At 63.3% G+C, this 19713-nt stretch overlaps 1 protein-coding gene across 1 annotated transcript; it reads left to right on the forward strand.

Moving 5' to 3' along the window:
- The first annotated feature begins 384 nt into the window (after window positions 1–384).
- On the forward strand, window positions 385–10956 carry IHH (Indian hedgehog signaling molecule). Its single transcript, XM_030019234.1, is given in 4 exon segments — window positions 385–687; window positions 6681–6942; window positions 10199–10545; window positions 10547–10956. Coding segments are annotated over 4 exon segments (1227 nt in total). The 3' UTR covers window positions 10862–10956.
- The last annotated feature ends 8757 nt before the right edge of the window (window positions 10957–19713 follow it).

A 19713-nucleotide genomic window follows, 5' to 3' on the forward strand; every position in this document is an offset into this window, starting at 1 on the left:
CCGCGCTGACCGCCGGGGCGCAAACCGCGGGGGGCTCCGGCAGCGCCGAGCCCCGCGCCCCGCGCCCCGCAAGCGGCCGCTCGCCTGCCAAAACAAACGGCCCTTCGCTATTTATTGCCGCCGCCGGGCCACGGCAGCTCAGAGCGGGCCGACGCCAGCCCCGCCGCACCGGGCAGCCGGAGCGCACCCGCGCCGGGCAGCCGCCGCGCCCCGCCGCCGCCGCCGCCGCCACCACCGCCGCCACCGGCACCGGCACCTGCCCCTGCCCGCCGGCTGCGCGCCGCATGGGGAGCCCCGGGGCGGGCGGCGGAGGCGGCGGCCGAGCCTAGCGGGGACCCCGGAGCCGCCGGTCCCCCGGGCCGCCCCGGGGCCGCCGGGCGCGCCATGAAGCCGGCGCGGCTGCTGCTGCTGCTGAGCGGGTGCGCGCTGCTGCTGGCGCCGGCCGTGCGCGGCTGCGGGCCGGGCAGGGTGGTGGGCAGCCGCCGCCGCCCGCCCCGCAAGCTCATCCCGCTCGCCTACAAGCAGTTCAGCCCCAACGTCCCCGAGAAGACCCTAGGGGCCAGCGGCCGCTACGAGGGCAAGATCGCGCGTAACTCGGAGCGCTTCAAGGAGCTCACGCCCAACTACAACCCCGACATCATCTTCAAGGACGAGGAGAACACCGGCGCCGACCGGCTCATGACCCAGGTACGGCCCCGCCGCCGCCCGCTTCTACCCCCGCGCCGGGCACCTGCGGGCACCGGGGCTGCCCGGGAGCGCCCCGCGCCCCCGCTCTCCCGGGGCAGCGCGGGCAGCAGCGGGGAACCCGGCGCTGCGGCTTCCCCCGTCCTGACCCGGGCATGCCGGTGCCCGGCCCGGGCTGCCGGTTGCGCAGAGAGGGCATCTCCCTTCGCCGGGCGCTGCAAAGCTCTGCCCCTTCGGCTGGGCTGGGCGCATCGGACCCGGAGCTGGCAGCACGCTGCGCCTTGGTGCGGCAGCACCCTGCTCCCGGAGCCGGCAGCAGCCTGTCCCCCGAGACTGGCAGCACACTGCCCCGCTGCCTCTCGGAGCCTGTGGCACCCATGCCTGCTGCACGCCGAGGTGTGTCCTTGTGCCTCCCGAGCTGGCAGCACCCTGCCCTGCTGTCCCCCAACCCACGTCCCGCTGCCCTCCGAGCTGCCAGCACCTTGCCCTCCAAGCTGGCAGTAGCCTGCCCTGGTGCCCCCCGAGCCATGCCACGGAGCCCCCGATCCGGCAGCATCCTGCCAAATCACCCCCGAGCCGGCAGTGCTGTGCCGTGCTGTTCCCCGATGGGGCAGCACCCTGCCCCGCTGCACCCATCCTGCCCTTGCCCCTTTGCTCTGCCTGCTGGCTGGCAGAGCAGGCAGCCTGCCTGTTGGAGCCGAGGGACAGAGCACAGCCCGGTGTGCTGGCAGGCAGGGGAGTAGGCAGAGCCGCGAGCTGGGCACCACAAGCACCCTTGCTGACCTTGTCCCCACTCTGTCGCCAAAACCCTGTGCCGTGTCTCAGTGCCCCCGCTTCCCATGTATCTCAGGTGGGATGGTGAAGGGTGCCCGATGGGGACTGCCCTCAGCTTGCTGTGCTCCGGGACGGGGACAACCCGTTATTGCAAATGCCCTGTTGCAGTCAGCTTACAAGTGCCCTGGACCAGCGGGAGGGAGGAGTGGGGGGGTATAGAGGACGGCAGCGGAGCGGGGGGGTGATGCTGGACGAAGGTTACTCTGTGTTTTAATATTGCCAGGAGAATGCCTGAGGGTTTCAGGAATGCAGATAAGGAGCTGCACGGCCTTGCTAAGAAACCTGGCCACCAGCCTCAGCACTGGGTTACAGCCTGAGCGAGCTCCTGGGGGAGGCGGGGGGCAGCCAGGGCTGCCCTGCTCACCATTGCACCCCCCGCTCTGGGGCTGGTAGGTGGGTGAGCGTGGGTGGCCACGGTGGTGGGCACTGAGCGGGGCTCTGGCCATGGTTTCTGACCGAGGTGTTGGTAACAGTGGGAGGAGAAACTGCTTGGGTGCTGGCTTGACAGCTCTGCAACCCTGTGTGCCCTGGGGGCAGGTCCCTGAGGGCAGGGGCCACGCTCCAGGGTGGTTCTCAGGCTGGGGACTGCAGCAGAGGGACCGAGACCCCATGTGAGGCAGCACCAAGCTTGGGGAGTTGCACAAGTTGTGGTTGCTGGTGACTGGAGCCCTGGGGCTGGGCTGGAACCTGTATCCCCTGGGGAACAGCTTCAGGGATACTTGAGGAAGCGGTGAGCTCCGTTGGTCTGTGCATTGGGGAAGTGGGTGACACTGTATTGCTCGAGTTGGAGGCAGAAGAGTGCTTCTGCTGCATTTGCTCTTGAGAGTGCTAACCTAACTGGCCTAACCCAGCCAGTGCCCCTCAACATCCCTGAGAGAGGGGTCCCACCTGCCAGCCCCACACTTCCCACTGTCCTGCTGCCTCATTGGCAGGGTACCTGGAAGCTCCCTGGTCTTTTTGGGGTGCCCAAATGAGGGCTCTTATCCCAGCAGGGTCCCTGGCCACCACACATCTGTGCACAGATGGGTACCATGGTGCCTCGGGCAGCTCTGCAGGGAATTGTCCCCATTGCTATGGAGGTGGCATGTCTTCTGGTAGCTTGCTGCCATCCCACAGCCCTCTGGGCTTGTCCTGTGGCCCCTGGCTGTGGGAGATGCCCCCAGATGTGGGAGCTCTGGCTCTGGCACCATGCCCTGTGTTGCTATGTGTTGGGAAAGGCCATTGACCCAACTCCTTGTCCCTTCCCCCAGTCCACTGGCTTTTACTGCTGTTGACTCACTTCAAACCTGTTTTCTTTCCCCAAGTCCAAGGGTCTGGGTGTCCCAGGCAGCCGGAAGATGCCGCCTGCTTTGGGGGGTGGGTAGTGCTGCTCTCTGCCCGCCTTTCCTTTATCGTTTCATCTTCCTCAAGAATTCCAGTGTGTTTGCTCTCGCTGGTCCCACTCGGAGGTGCTGAGATAAGGCTGGAGGCAGAGCCCGCCTCACCTCTCCCCGGCAGCCTGGCCCAGGAATGTCCCGGGCCCCCTGCCCCCATGGAGTCCCAACCCCAAGCCTCTCCCTACCCCAGCCATCACCCCTTGCAGCCACTGTTGGCCCAAGTGGCATGGAGACCATCCTTGCAGTGGTGAGGAATTTCTCATGGAGACCTTGGGTGGGGCTCTTGGCTTCCTTTGGGAGAAACCTTGCCTGACGGGGAGATGCTAGTGGAACCCCTCTTCTCCTGGCCAAGCTCTGGACATGGGGGTAGCTGTGGCCAAGGATGCTCCATCCACAACCCCTCTGCTGAGACTGTGGTCACACCTGAGTGTCCTGTGTACCTACCCTGAGATGGCCCTGGGGTCCCAGCTGACTGTGCTCCCATTTGGAGCTGTGCTCTTCCTTCCAGACCTGCTGCCTTCCCAAAAGGGGTTTGGCTTCCCCCCTAGGGGATGGTCCTGTCCCCAGTCTGGACACAAGAAGGGAGATGCCAGTGTTGGTCATCGGGGAAAACATCTCTGCTCAGCCCAGCCCAACATCGCCAGGGTCTCCACCGTGATGTGCATGCAACAGCACAGGGCCACCCAGCTCAGCATGGTGGCATGGGGCCCCATCCTGCATGTGACCTGGGGGTGCCCAGTCACCTGTGCCACTACAGGGACAAGCTGTGCCCCACCTCACACACTGCCACCACCCGCCTTTCTCCCAAACTCTGCTGTATGCCTGTTGCATGGGTTTCAGCCTCCTGGCTGGGCACCAGAACGGCACTGGCGCTGGTGAGCTGTGGCCAGGGCTCAGTGCCACATGGCTGAGCTTGGATATCCCACTCCAGCCTGGGCCCCGCAGGGCCCGTGGGCCACGGTGGCATTTCCACATCTTTGCTGCCACCTTGCGAAACCTTGTGTTCACCCTCAGGCAGGAGGGGGACCATGCCACGCAGGCAGGCATGGTCACCCTGGTCCCCGAGGATGCTGTGCGTGGGGAGGAGGTGGGCTCTCCTTTCAGCCCTCGGCAAGCACAGAGCCTGCAGACAGCCCATGCCCATGGGCTTCTTGGTCCCTGCCTACCTGTCTGTCCAGGCAGCAGAGCCCCTGGGTAGGCAATGCCCATCCCTACCTGCTCCCTGCCCATCTGTGCCTGCTCCCTGCTGCCCATGCCTGCTCCCTGCCCATTGCCGCCTGCTCCTTGCCCGTCCCTGGCCATCCCTGCCCGTTGTTGTCTTCTCCCTGCCTCCTGTGCCTGCTCCCTGCTTATCCCCACCTGCTTCCCCTTGCCTATCACTGCCTGCTCCCTGTTTATTGCTCATCCCTGCCTGCTCCCTCCTCAGTTGCCTGTTCCCTGCCCATCCATGCCTGCTCCTTGCCCACTGCTGCCCTGCCCGCCCGTGTCTGCTCCCCACCCCTTAGTACCTGCTCCCTCCCCGACCTTCCCTGCCTGTCCCTGCCTGCTCCCTGTCCATCGGTACCTGCTCCCTGCCGGTCCCTGGCCGCTCCCTGCCCGTGCTCTGACACCTGCTGGCCACCGAAGGCACAGGCAGAGCCGCACGTCTCGGCAGCCCGGGGACAGGGTGCTCCGGGGACCTGCCTGCCCCTGTTCGCCCAGCCGGGCAGGCGGGCAGGCAGCTGGGCGCTGCCCCGGACCGGGAAGGGGAAGGTGGGAGACCCTTGGGCTGGGGCTGCGCTGGGAGAGGGGCACATGGTGGGGACAAGGCAGCCTAGGTGGGTCTCGCTAGGAAAGGGTGGCCTCGCTCCAGGGGCTGGTGGCAGGCAGCGTCCCTGCCTGGGGACACGGGTTGGAGGGTCTCGGTGTTTGTGTGCGGGCAGGGTGCACCTGGAGGACAGGAGGGCTGGCAGTGAGGGCAGGAGGGGTGCCCAGAACGGGGTGCTGGCATGGGAGCGGCAAGGGGATGCCTGGAGTGATGGCTGGAGGATGCAGGGAGGCATCGAGGACTCCCTGCCTCCCTCTAGCCCTGAACCCCCTTACTGCCCTTCTCTGCAGGGCCCCCATGTGGCTGGGGACCTTGGAAGCTGCTTGTGCCATGTGCCAAGTGGCACCACGGTGGTGTTGGATGGGGACAAAAGTCGCTCCCCTCCCTCCTCCTCCTCCCCTCACCTAGCAACTGTTTGTCCAACACCTTCCCGGCTTATCTCCCCACACCCAGGGAGCCGTGGGACGAGGGCAGAGCTGGTCCCCCACCCCATGCAGGGCAAAGGCCTGCCTGGCACTGCCCTTCCTGGGGCCCGGACATTGCCAAGTGCAAGCGGGTTTCCCCAAGAGCAGCAGTGCCCACCTCCCCGGGATGGGAGCACGTGCTTGAACCTAGGGTGAGGGCTGACGTTTTTGAGGGGGCACCTCCCTGAGGAAGCAGTGCTGGGGCATTTCTGGGTCCGGGGGTGTAGCCAGCATCGGGTTTTATAGCCCTGGCTCATGCTCGCCATGGCTGTGTCTCACAACCCACGACAACCCGTGGTGGGCAATTCCAGCGCTGAGCTGGGCATCACGTGAAAACGTCCCCCGCGGTGGCTGTTTTTTAGGCTGCTGCCCAGTCGTTTCACTTAATACTTCCCAGGACTGGCCTCATGCATGACCATGAATGCTCTGTCCTTTGCCCTGATTTTATAGTGTTCTCTGGGACCGCCCAGCATCTCCTTTCCAGGCTGTACAGTACTAGTCCATTCACCTGGTTTTGTGTAGAAGCTCCCATATTGCTCTTCCGACACCTTTTCTAGCTCTCCTCCATTCCTTTTGCAGCAGGGGAAGGGACCAGAAGTGCAGGCTGTACTTTTGCAAGCCAAGCGCACATGTGCTTTGTCCCTCCCTGAGATGCAGCTGTGGCTGGGGGAACCGGGCAGCGCAGGGCAAGGCTGGGAGGGCTGCAGCACCGGTGTTTGGGGCTGGCATCCCTCTGCTTGCTGGGGAGGACCGCAGCAGGGGCGGATGAGGCAGCGCAGTTGCCTTGCTCATGTGACCTCTGTGGCCACCAGGTCTGGGGCTTTTGGGATCTGCTGCTGTTCCTCAGCCCTTGTGGTGGGGAGATGCGGAGGGGGCTTCACCCCACATCCTTTCTGCTCCAGCTCTTGGGCAGGTTTGGCATTTCCTATGTGAGCAGGGGCTGGATGAAGCTATGAGGCTGCCCGGTGCTGTGTCATTGTGCCTCAGGACTTGCGCAGAGCTGTGCTGAGGACTGGGCAGGTTGTTTCATTTGTGCCTGGGCAGAGTGCTGGGGACCCTCGGGTATCCTCCCAGCCAGGAGGCAGCAGGCTTTCAGCTCCTGCGTCCTCCTCCTGTCAGCTGGGAGCCCCTGGGTCAGTGCTAGCACAGGGCAGGTGTCCTGCGAGCAGAGAGGGTGTTTCACCCCAGCCCAGGCTGTGCTGCCCTACGGGCTCTCGAATGGGCCAGGTATTGGGGGAGAGATGGAGGAGGAGATGGGTACCCTGTTGGGGTGTGCACGCCCTTGGGAGATGCTGTGTCAGACGGTGGGGTATTGGGCACTGCGGGGAGTCTGGAGGGCATGGGATGGACAAGACACCTCATGTTCTCAGATCTTCCTCTTCTGGACCAGTCCTCAAAGGGTCTGAGGACCCAGAGAGGCTTCGCAGAAGCATGCTGGGGTACAACCTGCCAACCAGGCAGTTAACGCCTCCCCCTCCAAAAAGCTTTTACTGACTCTGCCCCTCTGCCCTGCAGCGCTGCAAGGACCGCTTGAACTCCCTGGCCATCTCCGTCATGAATCAGTGGCCGGGGGTGAAGCTGCGGGTGACGGAGGGCTGGGACGAGGACGGGCACCACTCGGAGGAGTCGCTTCATTACGAGGGCCGAGCCGTGGACATCACGACCTCGGACCGGGACCGCAACAAGTACGGCATGCTGGCTCGCTTGGCCGTGGAGGCTGGCTTTGACTGGGTCTACTACGAGTCCAAGGCACACATCCACTGCTCCGTCAAGTCAGGTAAGGCCGGGGGGAGCAGTGAGCAGGGCTGGGGCCAGCCCCCCTGTTGCGGTATGCCTGGGGAGCCTGGCTGGCTGGCTGGGGTGCTCCCGGGGGGGTGCTGGCTCTCGCAGCTTGATTTCCCTATCTGGGGCAGACAGTCAGGTGGGGAGTGAGTTACACACCTGTGGCCAGCAGTGCCATGGGGCAAATTCTCCATCTAGCTCCCACAGACCTGCATCCTGACCCACCTTCACTACGCCGCTCCTTTTCCCACCCCACGTCCCCTTCTCCCGCAGCCTGTCCCCCCAGTCTGCCCACTGCATTTGTCTTTCCTGCCTCAGCCCTTGCAGTCCCTCAGTGCCCAGCTGCCCACGCTCAGCCCCATCCAGCCCTGCCCTCCTCCACCGCCGGCTGCCCTTGAGCTCCTGCTGTCGCAGCAGCACCCGTCCAGCCCTGACTGGCCAGGGCCGGCGATGGGGACACCCAGGCAGGGACAGGCCAGGGTGCCCTGGGATCAGCTCTCTGCTGCCCAGGGCCTTCTGCGGAGGGGAGCAAAGCTGGGGGGGTGCTGGGGGCAGAGGCAGCTGGACTGGAGTCAGGGGTGCTATAGTCGCTGGTGGTGTTTGCTTCCTCCCGTGAGGTGCAGTGAGGCGGGGGGGACGTCTGCTCTCAGACCCTGCCCGCGGCCGGGAGGGGATTGCGTGGGGTCCCCCCGCCCGGGGAGAAGCTGCCCTGCCCGGGGTGCTGCAGCCCCGGCCCCCCGCGCAGCTCCCGCCGGAGCGGCCGCGCTGGCTGCGTGCGGCAGAGGGCAGCAGCGGCCCACGCACGGCACCGGCCACGCAGGGCCACGCTCACCCGGCGGCAGCACGCCAGGAGACGGGCCGTGCTGCTGCCCCCGGACACCTGAGCGCCCATGTCGCGACAGGCTGGAAAGGGCTCTGCCTGTGCGTGGGCTTGCGTGGACACAGAGGCAGCCTCGGCGGCTGCACACACACACACCCCGGCACCGTGCCGGCACTTGGCTGCCGTGCCAGAGAACCGCGCCTGCACACGCAGCACTTGCACAGGCACACACACGCACAGGGAGAGGGCTGTGGCTGCCCACACATGCCCACAGATGTGCCCACACACCCCTGTGCCACGCACCATGCCGTGGTGCCGGGACTGGTGCGCCGGCGCTGCACCACGTCTCTCGTCCCCGGGCTCGGCTCCCACCGCACTTTGCCTGTCCTACTGCCCTAGCCCGTGGCCAGCGGCCCGACACCCCCAGACGCCAGCCTGCCCCCCCACGCTGACCCGCTCCCCCGTGCCGATGCCAGGACGGGCGCAACGCCAGCCGGCGATGGAGGTGGGGCGACCGAGCCGCAGAGAGGGAGCGACGTGCCCCCGAAGAAGAGGGACAAAGCGTGGGTGAAGGACCAGGGCTCTCGTGCCCAAGGGCACCCCGTGGGGCTGGCCAGAGGAGTGGGGCCAGGCTCCGAAGCGAGGACCGTGATCCCAGAGCCTTGGGGCTGGCCAGAGGAGTGGGGCTGTGCCCCTGGAGAAGGACAGAGGCTCTTGAATCCTGGGATGCTCCCCTGGACCAACCGAAGAGGGATGCTGTGACCCAGGCAACAGACAGGGGCCCTGAGGCACTGGAGGGCTTCTGGAGGCTGGCTGCAGCCCCCTCGCTCCACAATGGCTCCTCGGGGCTCTGGGTCCCCCATATTTATCCCTGAGGCTATGGGGAGCCCAAGGGTGCGTGGTGGAGGCTGTGGGGTGCATATCCTGACCCGCCCCGCCCAGAGCTGTGTACAGAGGGCAGCCGGGCTGCCCCTGCCTCTTAGTAAATGGCTTTTATTTTTGTACGGATGGCCCCGCGGCCTGTTGTATGTATTGCGTCTCCTCGGGTCTCCCCCTGCACTCACACACCCCTCCATGCCCAGTGCCTGTGCCCCCCGCTTCTGCCAGGTGTCCCTCTCACCCTCCTGCCAGCCCCTCCCCACGGCTCTGCCGCCTGCCCAGGGGATGCAGGATGCAGGATTTGGGACCTGGCCTCCGGGGCAGGCACGGGGCGGTCACTGCACCTCATCTGAGCAATAAAAGGATTCTGTCCCAAGATGGATGCCTCTCTTCATGGGCCTGGGGGCTGGGATTTGGCTCTGCCCAAAGCTGGGGAGTGATGAGGGGGGCAGTGCCATCTGGGAGGACACTCAGGGATTAGATGAGGGAGCTGGGAGAGGGCCCTGATGGAGACTGGGAGCTCGAGGCTGGGACCATGCAAGGTCAGGAGCAGGACCCTAGATGAGATGCCCCTGACAGATGTGGGAGGGCATCATATAGACACTAAGATGGGGGCTGCTGGGTCTTGGGGGACCAGGGCTGCAGTGGCAGCTGAGCACTGTTCCTTGGAAAGCCAGGGTTCCCCTGCTAAGTGCTGGGATGGGTTCCTGGTGACACTTGGTGACTTGCTGCATCTTTTCATCTGGGGAGGGGTAGGACTGCTATGCCACCATCCCAGGGGACAAGCCCCAGAGAGTTTGGGTGCTTTACCCTGTGACAACTGCTAGTGAAGCCCTACCCAGGAGGCTGGTGGCTTTTGCCCGATCATGGCCACAGGCTGTGACATCTCCCTGCAGCTCAGACAGGGGGTCAGCTGGCACCAGTGGTGCAGGGGCAAGCAGGCGGGAGAAGGGAGCAGGGCTGCAGCACGGGATAGAGGGGTGCTGCAGTGCTGGGGGAGGGTGCTGCATCTTGCGCCGTTCCTTGTAGCATCCCCCCCCCAGCGGTACCCAGGCCCAGGACTGCAGGGGATGCGGATACTGTGGGCATGCAGTGTGTGACCAGGCACTGCTCCTCAGCCTGCCACTGGCTCAGGGCTCTGTCTCCCCTCTTTCGAGCTTCGGGTGCCTTGTGGCACTGTCGTGTGCATTTGGGGCTGTCGCTGTGCCCCGCTCCCCCTGCTAGGCGGGTTTCGGGACCTGGCTCTGCAGGGCAGTCCCAGTGCCCTGGCACCACAGTGGGGAGCAGGTGCTGCCATGCGTGGCTCAAGCCCCCAGGTGCCACCCCCAGTGACACAGTGGCTGGGGGAGCAGGCACTCAGGGAGGCTGAATTGGTGGCTGGGGGTGTGTAGGGAACACGTGCACATTGTTGATGCCAGAGCAGGATTATCCCCAGGTGGGCAGAGCCAGGCTGGGTCCCCCAGAGCCTGGGAGGGTCTCTGTGTGTCGTGGAAGGGTGATGCTGGGTGTCTGATGGATGGGTAACCCTCCTGTCCTCTCTCTCCCCATGCAGAGCACTCGGCCGCTGCGAAGACGGGGGGCTGCTTCCCTGGGCGGGCGCTGGCGACGCTGGAGGACGGTGCCCGGACACCGCTGTGGGCGCTGCGCCCTGGCCAGCGGGTGCTGGCGATGGATGGGGCGGGCAGGCCCACCTACAGCGACTTCTTGGCTTTCCTGGACAAGGAGCCCCGCGCCCTCACCTCCTTCCATGTCATCGAGACGCGGGAGCCGCCCCGGCGCCTGGCCCTGACACCCACCCACCTGCTCTTCGTGGCCGAGAACGCCTCGGCACCCACCGCCCGCTTTCGCCCCACCTTTGCCAGCCACGTGCGCCCCGGACATTTCGTGCTGGTGGCAGTGGGGGGGGGGGGGCTTGCAGCCCGCCGAGGTGGTGGGGGTGCGGGACCGGAGGGACGTGGGAGCCTATGCCCCGCTGACGCGCCACGGGACGCTGGTGGTGGACGGCGTGGTGGCCTCGTGCTTTGCCCTGGTGCAGGAGCAACATCTGGCGCAGCTGGCCTTCTGGCCGCTCCGGCTCTACCACAGCCTGGTGGGGTGGCCAGGGGTGCAGGGGGACGGTGTGCACTGGTACTCGGGGCTGCTCTACCGCCTGGGCAGGCTGCTGCTGCCCCCCGACAGCTTCCACCCACTGGGGGTACCCCGGGCGGAGAGCTGAGGGTGCGCCCCGGCTGTGGCCGGCGCTGCTGGTGGAGGTGGTGGCTGCAGGGCGGCTCACCGGGGGCCAGCACCCCCTCCCAAAGCTGGGTGCCCATCGGGAGCTGCCTCCAGCCCTGCCTGCTTGGGGCACAGCCACCTCCTTGTTGGGGGGCACCGGGGCTCCCCGGTGTGCCTCCTCCATGCCCACCGCCCCCTCCTCACCCCCTGTTCCTGGGGGCAAGGGGGGAGGCATGAAGGGTTGCTCCCTGGCCATGGGGGTGCCCCCGGCTGGATCCACATGCTGCTATTTTTGTGTGTGCGTGTGATGTGCGTGTGCGTGTGCAGAATTAGCTAACAACGGAGGTCTGATAAACGAGGGGGAGCGGGAAGAGGAGAGACCCCCTGGCTGCAGGCTGCTCCCGCGTGGCTCCCAGCCTGCCTGCACCTGGCGGGGAGGCTTTGGGAGGGGGGGCCCAGGGCCCTTTGCTGGGCAGCCTGGGCGGGAGGGCAGGCAATGCCATTCCCACCCCTGGGGCATGGCAGCTGGGAGGAGGGCGACCCAGGTACTGGGACTGTGCCTTGTCCTTAGCCCTGACTGTGGGTGCAGAGGGGGGCTACAAAACAAATGCCTGTATGCCTGGGGTGCCCAATCACGGGCAGAGCTGGAGGGGCTGGCATGGCTCTGGCACAAAACCCCTGACTTGGTGACACGAGTGCTGCTGGAGCGAGAGACTGGGGAGCAGGACCCCGAGCTCTGCCCCAAGTCATCACTGTAGCCACCCAGCCAGGCATGCCTGTGGGGACGCTGTGACAGCACGGGGGGCTCTGGCTGGCAAGAGGGGACTGCAGAGGCAGAGATGCAGGCAGGAGGGTGGGAGTGCCAGCCAGGCATGGGCATGCACTGGTGGGAGCAGGGGTGAGGAGAGCAGAGGCTGCAGCCCCAGCCTGCCGGAGCTGGGGGAAAGTAAGTGGCTGGGGAGAAAGTGCTCCCTCCCTTGCCTTCCCGGCATCCCGCCCTGAGCTGGCTCAGCCCAAAGCAATGCCTTTCCCACCCCAAAGCTAAAAAGCTCCCCAAGCTCCAGACCCTGCCTGGCCTGACCTCCCTGCCCCCCCAGCACCCCAAACCCTCAGGGTAACTTATTGCTGCTCACCCGCTCCCGGGACCTGGGGGGAGTCCCATCAGAGCTGCAGTCATGGTCCCCCCCTCAAATCCTAGCTAGAGCCTCAGCCTTCCCTGGCTCCATGTTAGCAGAGGTGAAGGGGTTGGGGGGGGCTGTGACCTGTGTCCCCCCTGCAGCATCACGCGTCTTTATTTATTTATCTGCTCTTTGTATGTACCATAGATGGGAGGCAGCGTGGGCGTGTGCAGGGTGAGACAGGAGCGGAGGGGGAAAGCTGTTTGGTTGGAGGAGGTGATTTTTTTTTTTAAACAAAAAGCAGAAATTATTTAAAGATTATTTTAAAGCACAGTTTTTATGGTGATTGTTGTCCAGGGAGAAATGAGAGAGCGCGAGCACGGCTGACAACAGGTGTATTTTTGTCTCTTCACTGGATGTACCTTTCCTGGTTGGGGACACGGCCCAATAAATCCATCGTCTCCCAGGCGGACACTCCGAGCTCTGATGTGGGGAGGGCAGGCAGGGATTGGGGATGCTTACTGCCCATCATAAACAGGGCAGGCAGAGCTAGAGGGCATCTTGCGCTTCTCTAGGAGCAAGATTTGGCCACCCTAGTACCTCCCACTAGAAAGGGCGAGCTCTCCCTCCCCAGTCCCCCATACTCAGGGGAAGTGGGCAGCCGGAGGCTGTGGGAGTGACCCAGCCTACATGGGACTAAGCTGTCATTGGGGCTACCTGGAAACTAGGGCAAGTGGGGCAGGATGTAGGAGGGACAGCTGCTGTGGGATTGCCGGGGGACACCTCTCCATCCCAGTCTGGCCCCAGTACTCAGCCATGCTGGGACACCCTTCCCCACCATCTCCATCACCCACTAACCCAGTGCTCCTGGAGAAGATGGATCCCCTACCCTGTACACTGGGTTTCCAGTGTCACTAGTGCTGGTCGCTGCTGGCTCTGTCCCCTCACCCCTTGCCAGCGCTGTCCCCCCCCTCCGCCCCATCCCCATGCCAGCAGAAGGGAAGACCACCAGCCGGCACCCCACACGGCCTCCCCATACCTGTCCCACCCACGTGCGCCTCTGTGCACCCCTTGCCCCATCTCCAAGCTGTCCTGCCCTGGTCTCCCTGGGGGGCTGGGAGCAGGGTCCTCCCAAGGCTTTCCCTGGACCCCACAGCATGGCAAGTGCAGAGCAATTCAGCAGCAGGCTGTCAGCGAGGGCCCTCATCACCATGGCTAATTTAAGGGCTCTGTGAGGCGGCTGAGCTAATTTAATTAGGTTCTTATTACAGAGAAGGACAAATTGGTCCCTGGGGGGGCTGTGGGGTCAGGCTTTCGAAAGGCACTTTATGGAGTGAAATTTCAATCAGGCTGCCATTGCAGGCACGGTGGTGGGAGCTGGAGGCAGGGGATGCCTGGGGAGAGGATGTGCCCTTTGGGGTGCCCCATGGTGCTGTGGGCAGCCCATCTCCAGACCCAGGTTTTTAGGGTGTCAGTGAATATGGGGGAAGAGCTCGTTGCCTCATTAGGAGGATGCTGCAGGGTATTGGGGGGCTGCTTTGGGGTGGAAGCAGAGAAAATGTGGGGGGTGCTGCCTCTGGGCTGTCCCCAGGGCAGCAAGAGGAAGGGGGGACACCCATAAATAAGATTCTGGGGTCTTTCTGAAGCCCCATTAACTCCCCACTAGCCCCATAAAAACCCATGGCGAGGATGGTGAGGACAAAGTGATGTCCAGCTGACAGACAGGATTTATGGGGGGCTCTTTCTTCCCTGGATGTCTCCCCTTCTCTTGTCACTCAGCCCCAGGAGAGCCAGGGCAGCTTGGGCACCTGCTCATGGGCACCTGAAGCAGCCCCATCTCCCAGTGTGCCAGTCCCGGGCGGGGGGTTCCCGCCAGGGTCCCGGCTGGGTGGTGATGGATGGGGATGCTGGTGGGTGGCCGGCAGAAGGGCCGGGCTGGAGGGTACCACAATGGATGTCTCTCCATCAATTTGTCCTCATTACCATGTGAATGGTGGGCGGGAGGGAGAGGAAGGGCATGTGGCGGCAAGAGAAACCCCCCACATGCTCCCATCTGGGGTAGCGTGTGTCCCCCCCCACCGCTCCAGCCCTGTCTGAGCGTGTTAAACCAGTGCCAGCACCGCCCCCCGGCCCCAAATTCAGGGGAGGAGAGGTACCACCCCCTATTCAGAGCCTTGAAAAGGCTACAGGGTCCGGCGCTGTTAACAAGGGGGGACGCTGTCCCCGGCCCCGCCTCTCCCGTCTGTCCCTCGCACCGTGGCCTTCTGCCGTGGCTGGCACGCTGGGTGCCGGGGTCCCGGCAAGGGTGGGGGGGGGGGGGGGGAGCGGTCGGGACCCAGGGAGTGGGAGCGGAGCACCCCGAAAGCATCTCCTGTTTGTGGGGAACTGCACCGTTGAGCGGCGCGGGCAGATGACAGCAAGGTGGGGATCCTGCGGGACTCCAAGACCAAACCTTCCCCGTGGAGAGGGGATATCTGTGGGCAAGGAGGTGGTTTGTCCCCGTCGTCCGGGAGCTCTGGCTCCAGCCAGGTCCCCGTGGCCTGGGCTGTGACAGCGATGGGGGGGGGGGGGTCACCCCGAAATATCTGGGCCTGCGGGCATCGGTACAGCAGGTTGCGGGGATCCTCATCCTGGCGAGGGCAGACCGACCCGTAGCTGCCCCTCCCAAAAAAGCCAAGGACAGGCTGCCCAGCCCGGCTTAGCCCCGCACGCTGCCAGGTGCCCGCAGAGGGAGCCCGTACCACCCTACCACTCTCACTTGTATTAGCTTAATTTAGCTTAATGGCTTTTCGGAGTGCTGCTGCTCCGGGGGCAGGGGCAGGACCCTGCTCTCTGCAGAGCTGTTGGCGGGGGGGTCCCAGCGCCCTGGCCCCAGGCCCACGGGAGCCCCAGGAGGGTGCGTGGTGTGAGCTGCGGAGCCCGTCCTGTGCCCTAAACGCCTCCACCACCTACCCCTCTGCCCCGAGCCCCCCACCTCCTGCCCCTCTCTCAACAGTGGCACCCGTGTGGGGACAGCGCTGGGAGCCCCCCCACCATTGCAGGGGCTGCTTGCCCCTCCCCAGAGCCCCTCTGGCTGCGCTTAGCTGCTTCCCTCGGGCAGGGCTGGAGGTGCTTTAGCAGGCTGCAGCCTCTGGGAGTCACACCACAGCCCGCTGTGCCTGAACAGACACGGACAGACAGACGCACACATCCACTCCCTACACATGCCTTTATCCCCTCTGACAGACACATGCCCACCACCTCACCGGTTGTGCTTGGACGCCCCCCCCGGCTCTCAGCATCACCATCCAGTCCCCCAAATTACTCTCTTTCCAGTCCCGATACTTTATATTCCAGGCAGCATCTGGAGCACCCAGGTGTCCCTGTGTCCCTGATCTCTGTCCCCTCCGGGGACAGGCCAGGGGACATGCGCATGGCCCATGGTGACAGCATGGGCACTGTGAGGACCACAGGACACGGGCACCCCGGGGCAGTGCCTGCCTCTGCAGCCATGCCAATTCCACATCTCCCAGGTGCAGAGACCACCTGGGACCCATGGAGGGGGCTGACACCCTCTCCCCCCACCCAGAGTAAGCCCTGCCAACCCTCCCGTTGGAGGGGCACCCTCCGGCTCCCTCTCCCACAGCATGGGGTACGGAGCTAACACACCAAAGCCCACCTTTCCCTTCCCGTATCCCCTCCTTGCTCAGCAGGACGCACCCAGCAGCCACTGTGGGTCCCCGCTGCAGGGCAGGCAGAGCTGGGGGTGATGCTGGTGGTCCCCCACCCTCCGTACAAGGGAGGGGCAGGCAGGTTTGGCTGGGGACCGTGTGGGGGGTCTGGCAGCAGGCATCAGCCGTTACCTCGTACACAGTCACAGTACGAGGGGGGGTGTCCCAGCACCATGGGAGCAGCCAGCAGGATACGGCCCAGGGAGAAACCCTGCAGAGGTCGGGCACTGACCTTCCACGAGTGGCCCTGGGGTGCCCCGGGCATTGGGACAGGGGGTGTGTGACTATGCGCCCACGTGCAGGGGACGAGTAAGAATCTAATCAGGGTCCTTTTCCTTAATAAATCATGCGTCTTAATCCAACGCCCTCCTTCCTGCTCTAATAACTCCCGGCGCTGGGCCCCACAGCCACAACAATGCGGCTAATGGAACGATTTATTTTCATAATGGTGCTGGTGGGGAGAAGGGGCGGACGGGGTGGGGGCAGCACGCTCTGGGGCAGGAGTTTCTAATTAGTGAATGAAATTTGATGTAAGGCTGGAGGAAGATGGATTCGCTGCCTGACAAGGGGCCTTTCAGCTCATCAAAGCACCCAAACAGGGAGGTAAATTAAATTATTTCTAATTCTTCACTAACCTCCAGGGAGTCACCCTTCCACCAGCAAAAGGTGGGTCCGTTCCTGAAGTCAAGATGCGCTTGAAGGACTGAAGTTTAGTGGAAAGGACTGGGCTCTGTGAAGGGATGGGGATGACAAGATGGGGTGGGATGGGGTGTGGTGGGACAGCAGAGGGGGACAGGCTGCCACTGACTTTGCTGGAAGAATGGGGAGGGAAAAGGTGATGATGGAGGGAAAAGTTGCAAATGGTCAATAAATGAACAACTCTGGGGACTAATGACTAATTTGCAGCCAGTTTTCCATCCATGCCTGTCACCTAACCAGACCCGGAGCAGGGCTGAAAGGAGCAGAGCAGCCCGGCAGCAAGGAAATGGCACCCCAGCCCTCAAGGGGTTTGAGCAGGGACAGCACTTGGTTTTGAAGGGGTGACTGATGCTGAAGCAGGCAAAGGGTCCAGTGCAGGGGAATGCTTCAGCAAAGACTCTTGTTCTCACAGCTCTGTACAATTTGAGGCCAATGCCAGTGATGTTAATGCACATGACATGAAAACTGTTCTTGGGATGTGCAGTGTTTTTTTCTAAATCCCCAGCTCCTGGAGTCCTGTGATGGAGACTCAATTTTTACAGAGAATAAGTGCACTCCCCGCTAGCACTCCTGCTTGCAGAGGGACCTTGCAGTGCCAACCTGCCACTAGCCCAGATGTCCCCAATACCAGAGTGCAAAGAAAAAAGCTTGGTGCTATGGCTGAAACCAGTCCCTGGCTTTCCCTGGAGCAGGGAGCATTACAAGCTGACCTGAAAACACCTGAGGCTGCCCCACAACTCCCCTCCCTGCAGGACCAAAGAAGCCCATTCAGGGACAGCAGGCAGGTTCCTGGGGGACTTCCCATACAAAATCATGGTCTGCATTTCCCACAAGATCTCCTGTCCTCCTAACCACACTCAGCACCGCCAAGCAGCTGTGGTTGCAGAGCAGCCCAGGGAGGGAAATAGGGGGAATAGGTGGGCTGTGTCTTATTGCAAGGGGCTGGGGACGCATGAGATGGGGGGGCCCTGCAGTGGTGCCGGGGGCTTGCTGCAGGCTGCGGAGCATGGTCCCCTCCCAACAGCTGAGCTAGGTGGAGCTGGGACAGGCGCAGAGCTGGCTGTGCTGACCCAACACTCCAGGAATTTAATTTGTTTAATATATTCCCTGGGAAAGAAGAAAATAAATAAGTGGCACCTTGCGTGCCCCCATGTCTCACTCTCGCAACAGAGGTGTCAGCTTAACGAGCCGAAGCCCTCAGCCTGATTAACCAGCCGCTGCTTCCGCTAATAGGGAGCCACCGAGCAGAGCAGCGTGATTGATATACGGAGAGCATTAGCCCCCGCAGCCTGGCACTGGACTGCTGGGTGGGGGCACCGTGCCCACCCCAGCCCCCCTGCTCCTGCCCTCCATACCCAGGCCCAGGTCAAGGGCAAGTCAAAGGCTCCCTCTTGCCCTGGGGTGGATCATCCTGCCCCACCGCTCTGCAGCATAGGCAGTGCCCGGGGAGATGGAGCTGGGGCTGCTTTTGCCTCTAGAGGCAAGGATGTGCTGGCGGCTTCCCATCGGCTGTGGGACTGTGTGGCAGCTCCTCAAAATAGGAGCTGAGGGCCAAGGCGATGCAGAGGTTTTGTGCTGAGCTCTAGGTCTTGGCCACGCTCTCCCCCATGGGCTGGGGCAGGGACGCCTGGGGAACACTGAGGCTCAGGGATGTGCTGGAGGCCACAGTGACAGCCTGGGGGGAGCCCATGAGTCTCGGCAGCTCCTTCAAGGCTTTAATCCACTGAGCCCTTACCATACTACTAGGAAGAAAACCCAAGTGTCCTGACCCCTCCCTTGTCCCATCTGTCCCTCGCTCAGGCCCTTTACAGTCCTGTTTGCCTGTCCCTCTATCTGTCCCCCCCTTATTGAGGTGTCCCTGGGTCTCACTGCAGAGACATCACCCGCTCCAGCCATCCCTGTCCCACGGCATTGTCTGCCCCTGCCTTGGGAAAGCGTTAATCAGCAGCCAGGGAGACAGGGTAATAAATGGCTGTTATCTCGTTAATGAGCTGACATTAATTAGAGCCCAAGGTCCTGGGAGGAGCAGCTGATTTATCCGGTCACCCTGGGAGCAGGTTAGGAGCTGACTCCATGGAAAGGCTATTAACAGGAAAGAGGTGAGGCTGTGCTACTGGGGGGGGGGTGTCACCCCGCACCCATCCCTGTGCTGTGCCCCCAGAGCCCAGCCCTTCCCTCCCAGGGAGCAGCTCTGGCCTTGGGACAAGACCCAGTGAAGCAAAACCAGAAGATCCTGGAGGTGACAGGAATAAAGCAGGGCTGGAGGATCCCCCGGTGTGCCCAGCGATGGGGTGCTGGGGGTAGGAGAACCTGGCTGTGCCGGGGACACGTGGCACTGGACACAACGTGCTGGGCAAGGGCTGTGGGAGCAGGGGCATAGGGAAGCAGCAGGAGGGATGCTGTGCATTCAGTCACTTCCCTGCTTTCCTGGATGATGCTGGGGTATGGGAGATTCTGTCTGATTAGCCTCTCCCTGTAACAACCAAGGCCTGAGGTGAGGACAGACATTGAGGATAAGCCCAGGTGCTGCCAGAGCTTGTTTTGAGGGCAGTAGGATGGAGGAGATCTCTGTGTGTGTGCTGTGGGCTCGTGGTGTTTCAGGATCCAAGAGGAAAGGGGTCAGGGGCTAATGGGACTGGAAATGCAGCAGTCAGACCCTGGGTCCTTGCAAGAAACAGATCTGAGCTGACTGCATGTCTCTGTCTCTTCAAGCCTTGTGTTTACAATGGGACAAGCTGTCTGTCCCCAAGCCTGAGCGCCTCTGTAGTGCATTGCTGTATCCCAGGAAGCCAAGCCAGCAGCTAACAGAGGGGAGGGGAGCCCTAGGACATCCTTTGCCTGTCCCCTGCAGGTCTATGGCCTGATCCTGCAGGATGCTGGTGCCCCAGCCCTTCGCAGTGGCTGTGTGCTGGGATCAGAGGTGACACTTAAGAATTTCCCTGACTGTTTCTGCTGGGGCAGGCACCCTCCCTGTCCTGCAATCCTTCTTGTGCCAGTTTGCCATCCCCCTGCTCCAGGATGGGAGCTGTTAAGACGTTTTTCTGCTCAGCCTTGCCATGTCCCATCAGAGATGGGGCTGTGGATTTGAGGAATTGCTTGGCTAAATAAACAGCTGCTCAGAAATCCCTGCAGGAGGCCTGTCTAGGAGGGACTAAGCCATGTTTGCTTTGCCTGTTAACCCCTTCGCTCGGGGCAGGTACCTGGGGCTCAGTCTGGAGGGAGGTGTGAAGGCCGGGTAAGGTGGGCAGAGGGAGCTGTGTACGCCACCAAGCCTGTGCAGTGGCAGGGACATGGAGGCATGGGGATTTCTGCCTTCCAGGACAGCT

The sequence above is a fragment of the Aquila chrysaetos genome, chromosome 6 (assembly GCF_900496995.4).
Source record: "Aquila chrysaetos chrysaetos chromosome 6, bAquChr1.4, whole genome shotgun sequence".
Classification (NCBI taxonomy): domain Eukaryota; kingdom Metazoa; phylum Chordata; class Aves; order Accipitriformes; family Accipitridae; genus Aquila; species Aquila chrysaetos.